This window comes from Grampus griseus (assembly GCF_964374135.1).
Source record: "Grampus griseus genome assembly, chromosome: 19".
Lineage (NCBI taxonomy): Eukaryota > Metazoa > Chordata > Mammalia > Artiodactyla > Delphinidae > Grampus > Grampus griseus.
The window spans coordinates 49,111,219-49,131,866 of NC_139013.1; the positions used below are offsets into that span (position 1 = coordinate 49,111,219).

Here is a 20,648-nt window from a genome sequence, read left to right on the forward strand (position 1 = left end):
CATGTTCCATAACACATTTACTGTAACTTGATACCATGAACTAAACTTGCTGTTATTTATCATTTCTTTTTATTTTCTCTCATTCCAGCATAAAGCCAAGGTAGAAGCAATGACCCTGGACCTCGCTCTGCTCCATAGCGTGCAGCATTTTGCTCAAGCGTTCAAGGCTAAGAATGTGTGAGTGTTCCAGTGGAGGGTTATAGATCATAATAGCTTGTATTGTAATGTCTTTATCAGATGAACACAATGGGGAGGCCGGAAGGCTATTGTGTTGTCTTGGCGTTCAGACGGGAGGCTCATTTATATTGGCCCAGTGAAGGTGTACCGTATTTTCTTGACTCTGAGTCACCCTCATTTTGAGATGCGTCATCAATCTCATAACAGCCCAGATAAAAAGGGAAAGACGGTACTAAGCAGCAGTAAAAGTGGCTCCTAAAAGCCACCCGATTGTAAGCTGCATCCTGATTACAGATATTTTTGCAGTGCCTCCCAGAATCGAGGAAAAGTGTATTTTAATTGCACTTGGAAACAAGTAAGGTCCGCTCTCCAGTCCTGCAAGGGGGCTGAACGTCAGAGCACGAGAAGAAGATTCTGCTGTTTCGCAAACCTGCAGTGATTTTACGTGGTGCGTGAATGTGGTTCCAAAAGCGTGGACTCACATCATGAGAAACTTCCTCCTTTTTATTCCCTCATCTTTCTCAGACTTTCAAAATGCCTGAAGGAGGAAGCCTTCGCTAGGGACCGGCAGATTTTTTTGCCATCCCTGCCAACATCTTTCTAACAGAGCAGCCCTCAGAGCCAGAGCTGAGGAAAGCAGTGGTGGTTAGCTTCATTTTCATTACAATATTTTGTTTCCAAGTGTTTATTTTTACAGTTCCCTCGTATTATTTAGGGCAGGCAATACTGGTTTCTCGTTTAACACAGTGGTTTAAATTTCTTTAACAAATAACTTCATTTAATTTTTCTTTTTCAGTGAGTTGATTTAAACACAGGGATTAAGTTAATAATGGTACAGGAGGTGCCAAGGATAAAACAGTTCCAGAAGGGGCACCGAGTGGCTGAATTCGGAGAACACTGATAAAATGACAAACTGTCTGGGGGTTCGCCTCTGTCGGGGTCGTTGGTTTTATAGTTCTCCACGCAGATGATGGATGTAAGGGGAGGTATCTTAAACCAGATATTCAGGTCTGACCCCTCAGTGCTGTCCAGTAGCCAGTTCTTCTTATTTCTCCCTTAGTCTTTCACTCTGTTGTTTTAGACTGTTGAGAAGTCTGTTCTCTAAAGCCCTTTCTGGAGCAATTCCGTAGCCTGAGTACTTGAGGTTGAAATGTGAACTCAGAGTCTGTAGTGGGAGCTGCACCATCCCCTTAGGTGCCGGCCCTGCGCTCCTACGAACAGTTGGGTACCGTCCCCACGCGGCCAGCAGACCTAGGCGAGCCCTACTGCGTGCGCTCTCAGCAGCGTTTGGTAGCTGCGAGCCCGTGCCAGTGGTCTCGGAGATCCTCTCTTCAGGATAGAGCAGTAGCTCTTAAGACATTTGCTTTTTTATCCCTTCCTGATTCATTTATCCGCTTGTTCATTCACTTAACAGGCATTTAACGCATGCCTCCAAAGCCCCAGCTCTCTTCTAGGCTCTGGGAAGAGAGTGGTGGCCGGCAGAAGCCCAGTTTACCTCACACGAGCCATTGTCTCAGTGGCCAGAAAGCAGGCAGTGTTTTCCTGCTAGTGACTGACTCTCCTCAACCTTGTATTTCTGTGGTTGTTTGGGAGTGAATAATAATAACCACCACCGTAGCAGCAGTAACAGCTCATTTATTGAGTGCCTATTCTGAGCCCCATACCCAGAACCCTTTGCATGCTTTTTCTGATTTAATTCTCAAAGCAACCCTCGGGGTGGGTGCTGTCATTATGTCTATTACACAGATGAGGAAAATGAGACCAGGGAGGGTGAGTTATCTGAAGGCACGTGGCCAGGAAGCAGAGGGGCTGAGATCCCGTGCAGTCGGGCATTCCTGGGCCCCCCTCCTCAACCACCATGCTGCACTGTCTGTCGTTCTTAATGTGCCAGAAACCGAGATCAGAGAAACTTAGTGACTTTCACAGGGTCACTTGGCAGGTTGGTGGCAGATGTAGGATTTTCCTCCGTTGTGACTCTCCTCTTTCTCCTTGACACCATGCTGCTCTAGTGGGAGCTGAGCTGCACTGCCTCTTCATGCTTCCTCCAGTCCTGGTTTCAGACCACGTTGGACGGGAACCATTTAGCCGAGGAGAGCCAACTGTTACATAATAGGACTATCTTCCAAGTCTTAACGGGACCATTAGTTTTTAACCGTTAAGTAATTCAGAAATCATCAAATCCAACTGCCTTCTGTAATCAACAAGCCCAAACTCTTGGAGGAAAGCTAGCAGCCATTTTGCCCTAATTCTAGATTTTAGCAAACGACTCTGAATTTTTGTACTCCTAGGTTCAGAAACAAAGGCGATTTTCCTCTTAGCCAACCCTGTACCACAAACCTCCTTTTATCCGTCTCTCGAGAGTCCAGCATTTTTCATGGGCTTAGAGAAATAGCGTGGTAGTGAAAGTACGCATAAAAGACGCGAGCGACTTTCCTTTTGAAACACTGCCAAAGTGAAATCTCTCCTGGATAGGCAGATGACAGTTCAGTCCTTCCAGGTCTGTAGATTCTGAGAAGTGTCAGAAGTGAGTTTAAGTGCTGCTGACTGAGCTGCCGTAAAAACACGTGTCACTCTCTGCTCATCGTCCCCTCCCATCTTTCGGCATCAAAATTTCCTTGTGTGTAAAACATAATGACGAATGAAAGAAAGGCTGCCAGTTCCGAACCCATCCCTTTAGATGCCGTTGGCCTGAGGTGAGGAAAAACTCTGACACTGAAATTCCGTGTGGATGCTACCACATGGAATTCTGTTCTGAAGCCTGCCTGCGAGCACACCAGAAGTACGATCAGGCTCTTTTTACCTGGTGTATCCCCTCGATTCATGCCCCAGCCCAGGTGTGTCTCCCCGTACCTGGATGGGCAGCAGCGTGTGCAGCCCGAGACCTCAAGAGGTAGAAACAGATGCAAATGCAGACCTTGTTGGAAGATCTAGCTCATTGAAGGGCCGGGCCGCCCTCTGTCCGCCTTCTCCCGGAGGGGATGTGGATTCAGCCTCTTCTGGGATCTCTTCTTCCTCCTGTACTTTGGAGGGGCCGGGGGTGGCTGGTGTGGCACGGGGTGGGGACTGAGTCGTTTCCGAAAGAGCACTGCTAACAGCAATTATACAGATCATAGCTCCTTTTCGACTTTTTGTGTATTCCGTGCAAGGCGACCTGCTGAGCACCTATGCACGTGTTCTCTCTGTAACTCCTTACAATCACCCCAGGCATTTTTAGTCATTTTTATCTCTGTTTCACATGGAAAGGCTCCAGCTTTTCACAGAGAGGCCAACTCACAGTCCCAACTTTAGCAAGTGGTGGATCCCAAATTCGAGCCCAAGTCTGTCTGAATCCACAAGGACCCCTCTTTTCGTTACACCTCACCCTTCAGGCGTTTTCTTCAGGGTGGATTTCTGGATTGGTATGAATTGCTGAGAACCAAGTTACTCAAAGTTAGTGGCTTAACACCATTTAAGACAATAAGTATTTCTCTTCTCTCTCTCTCTCTTTCAGTTTGTTTAAATCCGGAATCACATAAGGTCAATGCATTTTAACCTATAGGTTTTCCCTCCCTTTCCAAATTTCTTACAAAAAAATTTTAATGCAACATATTTGTTTCAAGGACCAGTGTGTCCTCTAGGGTTTTCTGTGGTCTGTACTTCAGTGACTGCATCCCTGTGGTGTCCTTTAACTTGTTCTTTTGTCTTCCACGTTTCCCGTGAAAAGGTAGCTAACTCTAGAGGCTTGGTCAAATTCCTGTTTAATTTTTTGGCAAGAATACTTGGTCAGTGGTGGTGTAGTCTTCCATCAGGAGGACGTGCGTGCCTGCTTGCTAAAGCGTTTCCTTAAGGCTCTGCCCGCCCTGACCAACCCGTTCCTGTGCCCGCTCTCTCTTTGCCCACCCCCCCTCTTTCATCCATTTCTCCTGTTCTGCTCCACTCACTCTTCTGGGTGGTCAGCCCAGGAAGCCTCAGTCTGCTTTCAGACAGTCCTCCCCAGCATCAGTGGTGGTGGTCGGCCAGTGTGTCTCAGGTCGAATTATTTTGGGCATTACTGGAAAGTTCCAAACCAAAGCCTGTGGTAAGTCCCAACCAAACTGAGTTTTGAAGGGTATTTTTGCTGAAACTGCAGTCCTGGAGAGCAGCCAGACTCCACGCTGCCTCGCAGGCTGAGGTATCCATCAGAGTGTGAAGAGCTGGGACCCTCACTAATCATGCAGACCAAGTACTGGGATTTTCTGTAATGGGCTCTGAAGCAGCAGTATGTTGTCTGTGATACTTCTGCACAATTTTATCCCTCGTTCTAACTGCTTAGTTTACCGAAAAGCACTCATTTTGAACAGGGCCTAGAACAGCAGTCCAGGAGCTTCTGGAGCTCTGTAAATATGTTTTCCTTCATCAGATACTGTTTGGTAGTTTGCGTCCTATGTATTCCTGAAATAATGGGCATCTGGTTCCAGTCCTGGAAGCTGAAAAGCTGGTGATGGCACATAACATAGAAAATGCATTGCTTGGATCTCGGCTACCAATCAGCTCTTATAATATTGACCGAGGGCTTTGAGTCATCATGGAAATTAATTGAAATTGATAGTACGATCATATTAAAATAACATGGAGTTCTAAAGATTTCTAGAACTTCATTTTTGGTCGTGGATTTCTGCTTTCTCCTTCCAACTTTCTGTCTCCAGCATAATTTAAAGAAATTAGGCTTTCTTTCACTTAAAAATACTATAGGATAGTGATGTTTAAAAAAAAAAAAAAAGAATACTTTTTCTATTCCCTGTTTACACATTTGAGGGGAAAATCTTTAACAAAACTATTTATTTTCACTTTTTACTAAATTACTTTCAGGACTTGAAAGTTCAGGACTTTGAGAATCTACTAATCCCAGATTTAATGTTCTTGGATTCTTATTCCAACTTTTGCTGTCTCAAATCCTTCTTTGGAAGTGGGTGGGCTATAAATTATAAATAAATTCTAAATTTTGAGGGATAAATTACCCTGAAGACCAATGTGTAAATTACAGCTTAATCTTCCTTTTTCTCCTCAGCTCAGTTTTAAGAGTAACGTTTTAGCCTACATATCTGTGTTACTCTTTGCTCAACATGAGAAATCCATTTCTGGTTTGCCTAACAGAGTATCATGTTGCTTTGCTTTTCTACAAAGTATGAAAACTAAAAGGAAAGAAAACCAGAGAGGCAGATTTGAGCTGTAATAAACTCTCTAAATCTAGATCTTAATTGCGACTTTTTAAGAAAAAATTTAAAAAATCTACAAGTGAATTCTTCCCCCTCCCCTAGATTTTCCACCTCGAGGTGTTGGAAAAATTCATATTGTGAAGTATTTACTGTATCTAGAAACATCAGGGAAGAACGCTTCCATCTGAAGTAAATGTTTTGCCTTCTGAAACTTAACTCTTTAGGCATCAAATGTTTTTATATAATTCTTTAAAAAATATTTCTAAAACAGATTATGTACTGTCATCCCTTATTAAACAAAAATACTAACCCAAAAGAGTAGAGTAAAGTGCAGGGGTCAGCAGACTTTTTTGTAAAGGTCCAGAGAGTAATATTTTAGACTTTTCAGGCCATAAGATCTCTGGTGCAACTACTCATCTCTGCCTTTGTAGCATGAAAGCAGCCGTGGACAATATTTAAATGGATGAACGTGGCTGTGTTCCAATAAAACTTTATTTACAAAGGCAGGAAATGGGCTGGTTATGTCCAACGGCCATAGTGTGCCAAGCTCTGGTGTAGTGAAAAGAACAGAGTTTTTTGGGATCAACTGAACTTAGCTTTAAATCCAAGCTCTACTGTTTACTAGCTGTGTGGCCTTGGGCACTCCGTGTCCCCGGGCCTCCCTTTCCAAGTCTATATAAAGCAGGTTCTCGCATAGACTTTTCAGGGTTGTTGAGGAGAAAAGCTGTGATGCGTGAAACAACCAGACACATCTCAGTGCACTGTGCCTGTGACTGTGTGTGCATTTGTTCTTATGTTGATCCTAAAATGATTTGAGAGGTTTTTAAAAATGCATGCAGTATGATACAATACAAATAAGAGATCTATCTAAACCGGGGAAGGGGATCCAAGTGGACTAGTCAGATGCGATCCCAGAGGAGGTGTGGCTCTCATGAAGTCTTTACAGTTGTTAAAAAATTGGGCCTAGGAATGAGCTTGGAGATTCCTCGCAGCCAAGGGTACAGCGGGCATGAGCTTCACGTTGCCCACAAGCTGTAAGCGTGAGCAGCACTGAGCAGAAATATTGTTACTATAGTAACGTTCCACTGAGGATCACGGAGTCCTTAGTACTCTACTGAGTATTTTTTCCCCTGTTCTTTGTTACTCTTCACAAAGCCATGGACTTGAGGGATACTTCACAGTTCTCTTTCAGAGCAAATGGCTTGGCTCTGTTTCCTTTGCCATTGCTGCTGTTGTTTCCCTTGGTTTCTTTCCAGATGATTTGAGTGGCCTTAAGGGCAGCCTGCTTTGAATAAGTGAGGTGTAGTGGGACACAGTAAAAATCATTAACCTCTGTGTTCTGGGATACCAGAGCACTCCATATGCCTCTTCTCCCCTCCTTTTTAGGTTTATTTAAAAATTTTTTTCCCTTCACGTCGTTATTTATTCAGCGCTTACAACAGTGCCAGGAACTGGGCTAGACATCGGCATTAAACGATTTGCCATCTTCCTTCTCCTGTGCCTTCTCTCTCTCTTAAAATACTTGTGAAGCTTAAGGATTTTTTGATAACTTTACACAGTGATGACTATCTTCAAAAATGTATCCTTACTGGAGAAGAATAATTGTTAAATAAATTAAGGGCCACTTTGCAATTAAATTTGTTAGGGGAAAAAATTTTTTTCAGTGAGCCTTTTTGCCATCCTTAAAAGTCATCACTGCCAAGGAATACGTGAAAATGTATTTGAATTAACCACAGTGATGTTTGCAAAATAAACAGTTTTGATTTCCCAGCAGAATTCTAGGTTCAGCCATCACTATCATGTTTCCGGAAGTCAAAGTGATGTATGTTAATTGAAGACACACACAAAAAAACTTCCCTTCCAGTAAGAATAATCACCCGGCTTTGGAAAGTAGATACGATTACTCTGTGGTTGCCTTCTCCCACCCCCCACCAGCCCACCAGTACATATATAGCCAGTGTTTCGTCTTCAACTCCAGCAAAGAATCCGAACTTTGTTGGTGGCATTCAACAGTGATCACTTAAAGCACTGGACTAGAGCATGAGTTGAGAAAGTTTTTCTATAAAAAGAATCAGATAAATAAATATTTATATAAATATCTATATGAATATTTTGACCTTTATGAGCCAGATGGTCTCATTAGCAACCACTCAGCTAGTGTTGAGTGCCTCTCGAGTGTAGAGCGAGACCACAGTAATCACAGTAATGCAGAAGTAGCCACCGATAATGTGTAAGTGACTGGGCGAGGCTGCGTTCCAATAAAACTTTATTTAGAAAGACAGGAAGTGAGTTGGATTAGGGATTCAGTCTGGGGGGTTGTGGTTTGCTAACCCTTGGAGTAGAACCCCTTGTCCCTTGCAGCATATTGGATTGGCCAAAAAGTTCGTTCAGGGTTTTTGGTAAGATGTTACAGAAAAACTGGAATGATCTTTTTGGCCAACGCCGTAAGTCATTTGAAGAGCATCTTGTCTCACTATGAGAAACACGTTCCATTTTGGATTACGTTAGGTTTGGTCCAGATAAATAAGTATGTATAGCCAATGTGTGTGCATGGTTTGTTTCATTTCTCTGCAGAAAGCACTCTGTGTTCCTTAGAGGCTGAGGGAAGAGATAAGAGTTTGAGTAGAACAGTGTGCTGTGCTGAGTCGGGAAAGCAGGTCAACTAAGACAAGCAGGTATTGTTTAAATAATGAAGACACTGAAGCCCTGCTTGGGACTTGGAACCATAAAATGCTGATAGTAATTGCTAATATTTATCACCTATTTATTATTCGCCATGCACAGCTAAGCTCTCATCTGCCGCCCCATTTTATCCCCACAAGGACTTCCTGGGGGTAGGTGACAAATTGTAGAAGAAAGGCAGTGTCACATGGTTCAGCCTGATACGATGATCAACCACATTTCATAGATCAGGAAATCAAGGCTTACAGAGATGAAGGGCCTTGACCCAGCTCATGGCAGCTAGCAGGTGGTGAGGCTAGAACGTAGCCCAAACTCTGCTGTGCTGCTGAGCTCCGCTTAGGGGGTGGTTTGGGAAATCAGAAAGATCTGTCTCACTTGGGAAATGCGTCATGTCAGACTCACTCCTCTGAAGGAGGTGTGTCCTAGCAGTAGGTGGATGACAACCCCTGCCTGCTGGGACAGTTGTTAAGGTCACTTCAGAGTTGAGGGGGATGCTTCTTCCAGCCATATCCTGTCACCGAGAGGAAATGGTTTTGCTGAAATATGCCTAGAAGAGGTAAACAAACCCAGTCGGAGAGGGGCTCATCCCCTCAGCTAAGGTGCCCAGAACTGTTTCCTACTGGGTGCCTGTCCATGGCGTCTGTGTAAGCAGAGGTGGCCGCTGTTTACTCGCATGTGCAGTCACCTCTGTACATTTACTCCAGGTGTCAGCGTTCATTTCCCCCTGGCTCCTACTTGGCTTCATAATGATGCTCGTGAGGTAGACAGAAGAGGACCAAAGGGTCACTTGGCCGTTCACACATCTGAACTCCCAGAGTGGTGACTCTCAAATGCAAGCCCAGCCCTCATCCTTTCCTGCGGGGAAGAGCCTTGCTTGGTGTCTGGCCAGCTGAGCTACAAGCACTGCGCTTGCTGGTGTGGCCCACCGAGGCCTCTGGAGTCTGGTCCATCCTCCTCCTTCATTTGTGGCCATGTCCTCCCAATCCCATGCCTCTGTACTCTGCTCACAGAGATGCTGACAGGTTCTGCCTCCTGACTCGGGGCCTGTGCCCCTGGCTTGTGCCGCTGCCCGCCTGCCTGGCCCTCACCTGCTCCCTGGATGACTTTGTCGCATCCTCTACGGAGCCTCCCTTGTCCCGTCCTCTTACCTTCACACCATGGTTGAATTGATGAGTCACTTCTCGGAGCATCGACCACACACCCAATCATCGTGCTTGGAATACTTTGGGGACGCTTTTCTCTATATTGATTTTTCTTTGTTAGACTGAGCCCCAGAGAAACAGAAACCTTTGCTAATTCATCTTTGTCTTAGCTCTGAATCCCTGTTCCACACCTTACCAAGATGGTGACCTTGGCAAATTCCTTAATCCCTCTGATCCTCAGTTTCTTCATCAGTGAAAGTGGGAGGTGATGGTAATACCCTTGCAGGGTGGTTGAAAGGATTAAATAACAAAATGTGTATAAAACATAGTCCGTGATACCTAGTAAACCTTTAATACATTTCAGGTAGAATCATCATTTTTGCTACCATCATCATCCGTGGCAATTGTTACCTTTACTGCCATATAGTAAACTCAAGCAAGGGGATGGATAGGTGGATGGGTGGGTGGGGGCAGGGAAAGAGGGAGGGAGGGAAGCCAAAAATGGAAACACATTGTTCCATTTGGTGAACTGAACTTTGCTTTGAAGGTGCCAATTCTCAGCCATTCAAAGTGGTTGAATTGGTACCTCCTTGGGTGGTGTGAAGATTATACGTATGTGAATCTTGGGAAACAAATTTTAAAGTCATCCTGTATAATAGTTATTTCAGGCACATAGCATACAACTGCCCTTCTAACCTGGTGTGGGCTTGGGTCACATGACCAAGCTGTTCTTTGACCCACACAGCCATGGACACAGCAAACCCGTGATGTTAGGGTTAACATTTGGCGACTCTCAGAGAACTCTTGAGTTGTGTAAGTCTCGGAAAAAAAGCATTTCAGCATCTGTGGTTCAGAATTCTACTTCCCAGCTTGGCCGATGAATCCAGCTCGGTTTTTCTCCTGGTACCAATAACCACCCTCACTGTCATGTCGGAATTCTCCTCTCACCTGTAATTGACCTGTTGGGAAGTGGTGCTTAAACCACACTGAAGTCGCATTTTAATAACTTGGAAAGCGTCTGTTTTCTTCCCCCCAGTAAGTTGTTGAGAAGCTACTTCTTGTCAGCCGAAACACTTGAACATCCGTGTGAAATAAATCACCAGCGCTCCACTGTGGCAGCCTGCTGAAAATCCACTTGTCACTGCACTGTGTGTTTAATATTGTGAGCCATTCTTTTTCTTCATTTTGTGAGAAAATCCCCAATATCTTGTCATCCCCCCAAATATAAATGGATCCTCTCGATCAGTGGCAAAGTTCTTCAGTCTGCCTTCTACGCTTCATATGCCGTTATAGTTCAGTCACTGAGCCATAGTCAGACAGGTATTTGAGCCGACATTAGGCAATAGTTGATAACCAGAAACAGAACGAAGAAAAAGGTTGTCTCAGAAGTACAAGTAACGGGTAAGTCGACCACTGATAGAAGTTTGGGAAATGGATCTTGGTGGAATGTCTCCCGCTAAAAGGAGAGCAGTGCCTCGATTTCTCATGTAAGATCAGCAAACTCCCAAGAGACTGTCACCATGGTTCCCAGCTTGGCTGTGCGTGGAATCAGCTGGAATCCAGTAATCCGTTGCGTATAGGTAAAAGCATTTAACCAATGTTGAATTCTCGGATGCTAGGTCCCTTCTAATTTTATTGTTGCTATTATAAGCACTATGAAAATGGCCTGCACATATCTCTTTTTGGCTCTCTAATTTTCTTAGGATCAGTTCTTAGAAGAGCAGTTGCGGCGTGGAAGCATATGAGTATTTCTTTCTACTTCTGATCTGTGAAAGCAGATTACTCTCCAGGAAAGTTACGTGTAATTCTCATCTCTTCATCAAACACTAGGCAGTGCCGTTTAGATCTGAAGTATTTGTAAAAGTGGCGTTTAATTACAGTCAGATGTTTAGTACTGAAGACAAGGTTTCTCTCTATTAGGGAAGTTCTTTTTTCAGTTGCTTTGTCATGTCATCTGAGCCCATTGCAGTCATGGAGAGGAGAAACCACTTCTCAGTGGGGACAGAAGGAGACACCTTAGGTGTCCTTCACTGGTGCAGAGGTGTGGGGTTGCTCCGTGGAGCTGAGCAGTGGGTCAGGGGGACTGGGCACTGGACCAGGAGTCAGGAAGGACCAGCTGTTGTCCAGCTCTCTCACTCACCATTGTGTCCTGGTCGTTCTTTGTCTTGGATGGTGATGCCCTAGGCTCCTCCTCGGGTCTTTCCAGTAGTAGAAGCACAGTTCCATCAGGCGGCTCTGCTAATTCTTCCAGAACTTCCTCTGACTCAGCTGTGCTCTGAAGCAGGACTTGCCTCTCTATCAGGGGGAAGGCTTCACATGTTAATTGTAGAGAAGAGCTTGCTGTGACCTTTAAAGACCCAGGTACCAAAGTAGATTTCAGTCCCAGGCTCCTCAGGCCTGTCTGACCTTCAGGTGTCTTGGACCAGGCAGTTCGTCTTTTTCTCTCATCCTGTGGGCGGGTTTTCCAAGCTGAGTGGAGTTTTGCATCAGGTCCACTTCTGATTTATTTGCAGCTCGTCCCCTTCCGCCCCATCGGAAGGGGGGCTTTGCCGTTCAGTTCCCGCTGTGGCTTCCCGTCCTGCGTTTCTCATTGTGCGTGTCTTCTTGGGGGTGGTTTTTGATGCAATCACTTTGGCCTTAATTCTATTTTGTTTTAAAAGGTTTAACTGCCTTTATGATTTTTCAAACAGGTGTTAAACCTACTTATATTGCTGTTATTTGGATATTTATTTTGGCATTATGAATAAATGTTATTTTATACAAGTTCCGTGACCACAAAGATAGTACATGCCCGTCGTAGAACGTTTGAAAAAATATGGACAAGAGTAATTGTGAACATGAAAACTGTCCATTTTCCTGGCCCTCCCTTAATTTGTCTTTATTTCTTGGAATTTTTTCTGGGGTCATTTTCCAAATACACATAAGAAAGAAAAGAGTTATAATGGACCTTCCCATACCTTTTACCCATCTTCTGTAAGTATCTACATATGGTCAGTTTTGTTCAATCTTCAGCCCCTCTCTTGCTCGATTATTTTATTTTTATAAATTTATTTTATTTTTGGCTGCATTGGGTCTTCATTGCTGTGTGCGGGCGTTCTCTAGTTGTGGTGAGTGGGGGCTACTCTTCCTTGCGGTGTGCGTGCTTCTCATTGCAGTGGCTTCTCTTGTTGCGGAGCGTGGGCTCTAGGCACGCGGGCTTCAATAGTTGCGGCGTATGGGCTCGGTAGTTGTGGCTCGTGGGCTCTAGAGCACAGGCTCAGTAGTTGTCGCGCACTGGCTTAGTTGCTCTGCGGTATGTGGAATCTTCCTGGACCAGGGCTTGAACCCGTGTCCCCTGCATTGGCAGGCGGATTCTTAACCACTGCGCCACCAGGGAAGCCCGCTAGATTATTTTAAAGCGCATCTAAGACAACATAAATATTCATCCATGAATACGCTATGATTACCCCTCTATTATCACCACTGTTTGTATCTTAGAATATCACCTTCTGATTTTTTACTTTTAATAGAATGATAGGCATTCTATAGAAAAGACATTAAATATGTATGTGTATAAAGATATATTTCAAATATTTTTGAAAAACATGTTTCTAATACATTTTTTCCCCAAGGTTTTCCACAGTCATTTAGTGGAGATTGTAAATTAGAAAAATAATATGATAAGGTCAGAGAAAATATAGTGAATAATATGTCAAGGAAAGAAACAGATTTTTAAAAATTTCAACCTAAACTTTGAAACAGTGGCTAAAATTTGGATGTTGAGAAATGAATTCAACTTGACACGGTAAAATTCTAATAATAGGCTGAAATAATGTCACAGACTAAAATCACGTACCTTTGTGTAACCTATCAATTGTCTAAAAAAGGAAATGCAACCTTACTTTCTCTGAACTGACTCTATCTTGCTTGAGTCCCAGTTTCCATTCGTGGTGGAAGCATGGGGAAAAGTGAACAGGGACTGGAGAGCTGTCAGCCACAGCTGCCCGGCAGGGGAGGGGGGCGGGGGTGTGTGGGTGAGATGGTGACCACTTAAGTCGTTGTGAGAATGTACAGCAGGCTTCTCAGAGCCCAGGAAGTTAGTTTTATTTTTAGTTGAGATTTAATGTACGTACTTGAAAATTCACCACCTTGAAGTATACAGTCCGATGGTTTTTAGTTGTGTTCACATCTAAAAAGAAACCCCATCCCCGTACTGGTTAGCGGTCATTCCCCATCCTTCCACCCCCTCCAGCCCTAGGCAAGCACTCATCTTTCTCTCTCTCCCAGTTTGCCCATTCTGGACATTTCATATTGATGGAATCACACCATGTGTCATCTTTTGTGAGCGGCTTCTTTCACTTAGTATGTTTTCAAGGTTCATGCACATTGTAGCATGATCAGTTCTTCATTGCCTTTTATGGCTGAATAGTATTCCGTCATATGGATAGAGACCACATTTTGTTTATTCATTCATCAGTTGATGGACATGTGTGTTTTTTCCACTTTTTGGCACTGTAAATAATGCTGCCATGAACATTATTCTCATTCTGCCCTCTGGGAAGACATTGTGATACTTGGAGGCTAAAGATGTTGGAAGGTAGGCTGGTGGGGACAGTGAAACATCTCTTTGGGAATCAGTATTCCTCCCAGGCTCAACACCAAGACCCTTTCTGAGCCCCTCTTGAATAAGTGTCCATTGGGACATGCCCAGTGGTCTTGTAATCACTAAGGAGGCAGGTCTCCTGGGGAGAAGTTTTCCAGTCCACACCTATCATAGCCAACAGGAGACCCAAGATGTTGATCCTTGTTTGGTTTAAGAAGAGGACATTAGCACAAAGTGACAGGCTGAATCCAACTTGGGCTCAATTATTTCGTAAAGCTCTTTGTTTATTTGACCTCCCGTGACCCAGAAAATAATTCTAACCAATCAGTGCCGACTCCCTTTGGCGCCAGGGTCCACTTGCTTTACAGATGATGACAGACGGGGCCACACGGCTACCGCATCTGAATTCATCCTCAACTCCAGAGCCGCGTGCTGTTCTCCGGCAAGGTTGTATTTCTTCATTAGCTATTCCCAGGGCCCAGGGAGTCCCAGAGGATGTCAGAGTACATTAATTTTTATCATAACATGGAATCTTTCAGGTCTGAATGGCAGCACACAGCTGTCAGGGGCTTTCTGAACTCTGTTACAGCTCCATATATCTCTAGGCAAAACAGAGGAAGGAGCCCTCATTGGCAAGGAAACGTACAAAATGCATGAGGTGTTTCATTGTTTGAGTGACTTGACCATGTGCATAAGCACATTCCCCAGGTAATTTTTTTCCCCATTGTCCCTGAAAGTCCACCTCTGCCATGCCGCGTTAAAGCTCCCTCCCTTCATGGTAGGTGCAGAAGGTGTTTTTAAAATAAGCTGTCTTTGCATAATGGTAATGAAATCATCATCTAGTCCTTAATGTTCTTCTATAAATATATAAGAGATGAGTGTTCCCATGATTTTTTTCAGCAGAACGTATGCATCCCTGGTATTGCAGGAGTTTGTAAATGATGGCTTGTAATGCTCAATATTGCTTCATGTCCACAAAATATTATTTTAATTTGAAGCAATGCTAGTGCATTTCTAGAAAGGCTAGTTATTTCTATATTGCCTTTATTTTCCCCACTTATCAACTGAGTAAAAAGCTTGGAGGGATGCATTTCGCTTAGAGAGAATGTCCAGGTATTATTTTACTAGAAGCACTGTCAACAAATGCCAGGAGCCCCGTGTGCATACGGTCCCGTATTAGACATTGCTTGGTGTGGCCGTTAGCACCCTCCAACAGGGAAATCATAGAGAGAGGAGACAGTGTTTTCAGTTGTCAGGGTAAATGTGTTCTTAGTCGGCGTAACAAGTGACTTACTGCCGGCTCTAGTCCTTCCCTCATTTTCCTGGATAATTCTGATTTCTTCGTAATGGGTGTGTTTTGTAAGTCCACATGGGCCATTCATTTAATTACCCCCCCGCCCCCACTGCCAGGCAGCCTCATTGCGCAAGCTCTGTGAGCCACAGAGCAGCCTCATTGCGCAAGCTCCGTGAGCCACAGAGCAGCCTCATTGCGCAAGCTCCGTGAGCCACAGAGCAGCCTCATTGCGCAAGCTCCGTGAGCCACAGAGCAGCCTCATTGCGCAAGCTCCGTGAGCCACAGAGCAGCCTCATTGCGCAAGCTCCGTGAGCCACAGAGCAGCCTCATTGCGCAAGCTCCGTGAGCCACAGAGCAGCCTCATTGCGCAAGCTCCGTGAGCCACAGAGCAGCCTCATTGCGCAAGCTCCGTGAGCCACAGAGCAGCCTCATTGCGCAAGCTCCGTGAGCCACAGAGCAGCCTCATTGCGCAAGCTCCGTGAGCCACAGAGCAGCCTCATTGCGCAAGCTCTGTGAGCCACAGAGCACAGTTCCGCGAAGTTCACATTTTACCCTTACATATAAGATGGACGCAGGCAAGCGTTGCATTTATCTTAACACATACCAAGTTTAAAAATCCCAAACCAGAGCAGCAACTGACTGCTCATATTTTGGCAAAGCACGAGGCTGAGAAATACAGGTGATATGGCTTCCAGTGCATTAAAAAAAAAAAAAAATACAGGGGTTCCATAAATTTGACAAAAATTAGGCAAATGGTACATAAACAACTGCATGGTGGTTAATGATGAGAAAGAGACTTTTGGGTTTAAAATGAAAGTACAAACTGTATGCATGCAGTACTTTAAAAACCAAATGACAGTGAACGGGTGTGAGCAAAGGTGCAGAGAGCTTTCACAGTGGTACCTTATTTAATTCTTAGGGATTTGGTAATTCAACACACTTCTTCTGTTCAGGCATGGTGCTGGATGTAGGAGCACAGGGGTAACCAGATGCAGATTTAGCCCTTCAGAGGTTTCTAGTCTGTTGTTATGACTTTCCCCACTTTGTGTGTGTAAAACTATGGGTTGTAGCGAAAAATAACCTCTTCTCTAAATAATGCCATTCCCTTAAAGACTTAAATATAAGACATGACACCATAAAACTCCTAGAAGAGAACATAGGCAAAACATTCTCTGACATAAATCATAGCAATGTTTTCTTAGGTCATTCTCCCAAGGCAATAGAAGTTAAAGCAAAAATAAACAAATAGGACCTAATCAAACTTATAAGCTTTTACACAGCAAAGGAAACCATAAACAAAATGAAAAGACATCCTTTGGAATGGGAGAAAATATTTGCAAATGGTTTAATCTCCAAAATATACAAACAGCTCTTACAACTCAATAACAAAAAAACAAACAACCCAATCAAAAAATGGGCAGAAGACCTAAAGAGACATTTCTCCAAAGAAGTCATACAGGTGGCCAATAGGTACATGAAAAGATGCTCAACATCGCTAACTATTAGAGAAATGAAAATCAAAACTGCAGTGAGGTACCACCACGGTCAGAATGGCCATCATTAAAAAGTCTACAAATAACAAATGTTGCAGAGGGTGTGGAGAAAAGGGAACCCTCCTGCACTGTTGGTGGGAATATTAATTGGTGCAGCCAGTGTGGAGAACAGTATGGAGGTTCTTTAAAAAACTAAGAACAGAGTTGCCGTATGATCCAGCAGTCCCACTCCTGGGCATATATCCGGACAAAACTCTTAATTCAAAAAGATACATGCAGCCCAGTGTTCATAGCAGCCCTATTTACAATAGCCAAGACTTGGAAGCAACCTAAATGTCCATCGACAGACGAATGGACAAAGAAGATGTGGGTGTCGGTTACACCGGTGTATGTATTTTCTGAAAAGTCATGATTTCTCAGTGTTTGGATTTGTGTGTGTGTGTGTGTGATAATTCAATACAAGTTTTGGGAAAAAAACCCAAAACTGACCCTTATAGGATATGTACTGATTTTCACATGTTTAAGAAAGACATGAGGCGGTAGAAAATGAGAAGTTAAAAAAAAAAGATTTGGAACACACACACACACACACACACTGAAATACTACTCAGCTATCAAAAAGAATGAAATGATGCCATTTGCAGTAACATGGATGGACCTAGAGATAATCATATTAAGTGAAGTTAAGTCAGAAAGAGAAAGACAAATACCATATGATATAACTTGTACATGGAATCTAAAATATGATACAAATGAACTTATTTACAAAACAGAAACAGAGTCATAGAAAACAAATTCATGGTTACTGAAGGGGAAAGGGGGTGGGGTGTGAAAAATTAGGGATTTGGGATCAGCAGATAGAAACTACTGTATGTAAAACAGCTAAACAACAAGGTCCTACTGCATAGCGTGGCGAACTATATTCAGTATCCTACAGTAAACCATAATAGAATATGAAAAGGAATATATATAAATATATATAACAGAATCACTTTGCTGTTCATCAGAAGCTGACACAACATTGTAAATCAACTATACTTCAATAATAATCAATATAAAAAATAAAAATCAATAATACCATCCCGAACTCTCCCCATCTACCAGCTTTTTCCCTTCTTCATTTATGTGAATAATATTCACATTCTCTGAGTTCCCTTCTAGAGTTTACTGAACTCCAATTTGGCCTCCCAAGACTTCTTCCGTATCCCAAGTGAATTTCTTCAGGACATAGCCACCGATTCATTTGTCAGATGAACAAATGGGAATTTGCCAAGAGGGACGTTGGTTCCTTTGTATTTTCCCTGTCGGTGGGAGCTATGTTCATGTGAGGTTACTAGGTTATGAGCGCAGTTGAAATTATTTGTTCTAACTCCCTCCACTCTCCCATCCCTCTTGTGCTGATCACTGATTGTCCATTTTAGTAAATATTCCATTCCAGGAAACCAAACACAGGGCAGTAAAGTACTAAGTGGAAAGTTCAAGAGAGAAATGGAAACGACAGGAGCTGGAACACCAAAGAGTCAGACCTGCATTTGAGGCATTGTGTCAGTGGGATTAAGTGCCTTTGGTGGCGTAATTATCAAAGAGATGCATTTTTCCTAGAAACCCCACTTGGAAGAAACTGTGGGTATATTCCTGTTTTACATTTCCCCCCACTCAGAGTCAGTGAGGGTGAGATCTTGCTGCAGGGACTGCATGTGTTAGGATGGGAAAATAGAATCAAGATAATGGACATGAGGCAAACATGTAAGGAAATAGAAACAAGAGTGTTGCCATTTTCTGTTAAGTGTATGTACTGACGTTCTGGCATTCACTGTAAGAAGTTGTAAATGGTGCGTGAAATGAAAAATTCCTGGTGGTCTCCTGGGATACAGCCAGCTCTCGGCCCTATTCCTGCTGATTGGCTTGGATTATTTTCTCTTTTCCAACTTAAAAAAGAAAAAGGTGTGGCTATAGTGTGGCTAGGTTATGTTGACAGCAGAATCCATTCTGGGTTAATATTTTAATATTTGATAGTGTCCCTCACATTCTTGAAATATATGGGTCCTTTAAAATTTAGCAGCACAGCAGCTGGGTGGTCACTGCCCACCTTGAGCTGTTGTTGATTCCATGTGTTCATGTTTCTCTTGTTTTATTTGCTTTATTTCCTTGCGTATTTGTTCGGATCTCATCTGCCAGAGATATTGAGTAAGGACATGGGAAACATTATATATGTATTTTATAAATGTGGGAGACAATTATATACATATTTCATACCTCTGCATTGTTGATGGATGTCATGTCCCCACAGTGTAGCCCATGGTCCAGGAAACAGGCAGATGAGAAAAGAAGAGAGCTGGTTTCAGGTACCCTCTCTCTCATGGCTGGTGCTGGGCAATTTACATTTTTCTCTGATTCTCAGAACTATCAGACAAGGTGGGTATTACAATTTCCTTTTATCGTTACCATCATTGTGAGTTTGAGAAGCTCATTATATATTTTTTCTGTATGTCACAGCAAATAAGCATTTTTTAGAAGTTTGCCCCTGTACCACCTAAAATCATCCTGAGTTTTACTAGGGGCATGAACACCACATTTTGGGCAGTTGAGGTCTTGGTGGATTACTTGGTGGAGTGTGAAGGACCTTCACTGGGCTCGGCGTAGCTGTAGAAGAGAATTACTGTGTTCACCTTTATGCTGCCATCGAGGAGTTTGAGATAAACCAGCACTCGTTATTGAAGCAGGGATCCACCTTGGAATTCTATACTAATTTTTTTTCCTCTTTCTGTTCTGGGAGAAAAGGACAGCTGAACACCAGATCAGACTAAAAAACAGTTGCTTTGGGGACTTTGGGTCCTCAGCTCCTTTCTCTTGAATTTCAGAGTGTTTCCAAATAGTATGAATTCTTGCAACTCACTTGAGAAAGGCCCCAGATGGTGTGCCATTCTGTTTCAAGGAGGAATTGAAAAGTATTTCCCTTTACATGACATTCCACTTAGCTCATTCTTCTGCTGTGTCTGAAGTAGAGTTCCCCAAAGGCACAATTGTGTTAACGTTCTGCTGGGTGTTTATTTAACCTGTAAGAGTCCACTTCATTTTGGGGGGGCATGTTACGATTCAGTTTACAAATCTTCAGCCCCGTGATTGTGGCTACTGCTCTTCACAGGCTCTTTTGAAATGGCCTGCTTATTTCTCAGGTTTGAAATTACACATCTGATTCTTAGGTTTCTTGAGTCACAATGGGCTGGTCTTGTCTCCAAAGCATAAGTAACTCTTTATTTGATCAGCTAAAACAGATCCACTTTTTCCCGCTTCCTGCTGCCATCTTTGAAGTAATAATATATTGTAAAATATGGCTATGGGATGGTTTATAGACCGGATGTCATTGGGAAAATAGCATTGATTCAGATGTATGCAGCCAGGTGTGTACCTAAGGCTTCCGTCTTAACGCATGCAAGACCTTGGCAACAAAGACCTCTTGACTGTTGATTGTTGTCTACTGGCAGAGATAACAGTTGTCCATACGGATTGTGGCCTGTGGTAGAAAATGTTATGTAATGTAGGAGTGGCCACGCCCCAGACGGCATTGAAGACCAGGCTTCCTGGGAGACACCGCCCCTCAGGAGCTGATGTTCCATTTACAGTCCACACTTGAGATGAGCTGCCCCGGAGTTGGGCTGTTGCCAGTTCCTGGTGAGCCTTCCCAGCAGCACCCCTGGGATCGGCAGTGAGTGTTTTGTGAAGGTTGCTGATGGGATCCTGGCCCTTGGTGGGTTGGTATCCCTGGGAGCTTAGTGCCTTGGTAGGGACCTGAATGCCAGGGAGCTTGGGCATCAGGTGTACTGGGCTTTCAGTTAGATTCCCCAGTTTTGTACTAATCACCTGTCAGGTGCTCGGTGCTCTGCAAGGTGCCCCAGAGACACGCATATGACTGAGACCCGCGTGATGCAGTTATATACACATACACACATGACTCATGCCCGGGATGTGATCAGAGCCATTGGAAGCACACAGCACACTATTGTTTTTCTCCTTTTGTTTTTTTTTATTACTGTGTATTTTACATACAGTAAAACTCACGCTTTTATTTGTAGGGTTCTGTGAGTTGTAACACACAGTCATGGA

At 43.6% G+C, this 20,648-nt stretch overlaps 1 protein-coding gene across 1 annotated transcript in view; it reads left to right on the plus strand.

Moving 5' to 3' along the window:
- The window catches only part of WWOX (WW domain containing oxidoreductase), a gene marked incomplete at its 5' end in the record, with an annotated part of 978,520 nt that overhangs the window by 252,190 nt on the left and 705,682 nt on the right, over positions 1–20,648 (plus strand). Inside the window, one exon of the mRNA XM_082677668.1 lies at positions 89–177. Within this exon, the coding sequence (XP_082533794.1) occupies positions 89–177 (89 nt within the window). The remainder of the gene's footprint in view (positions 1–88; positions 178–20,648) is intronic.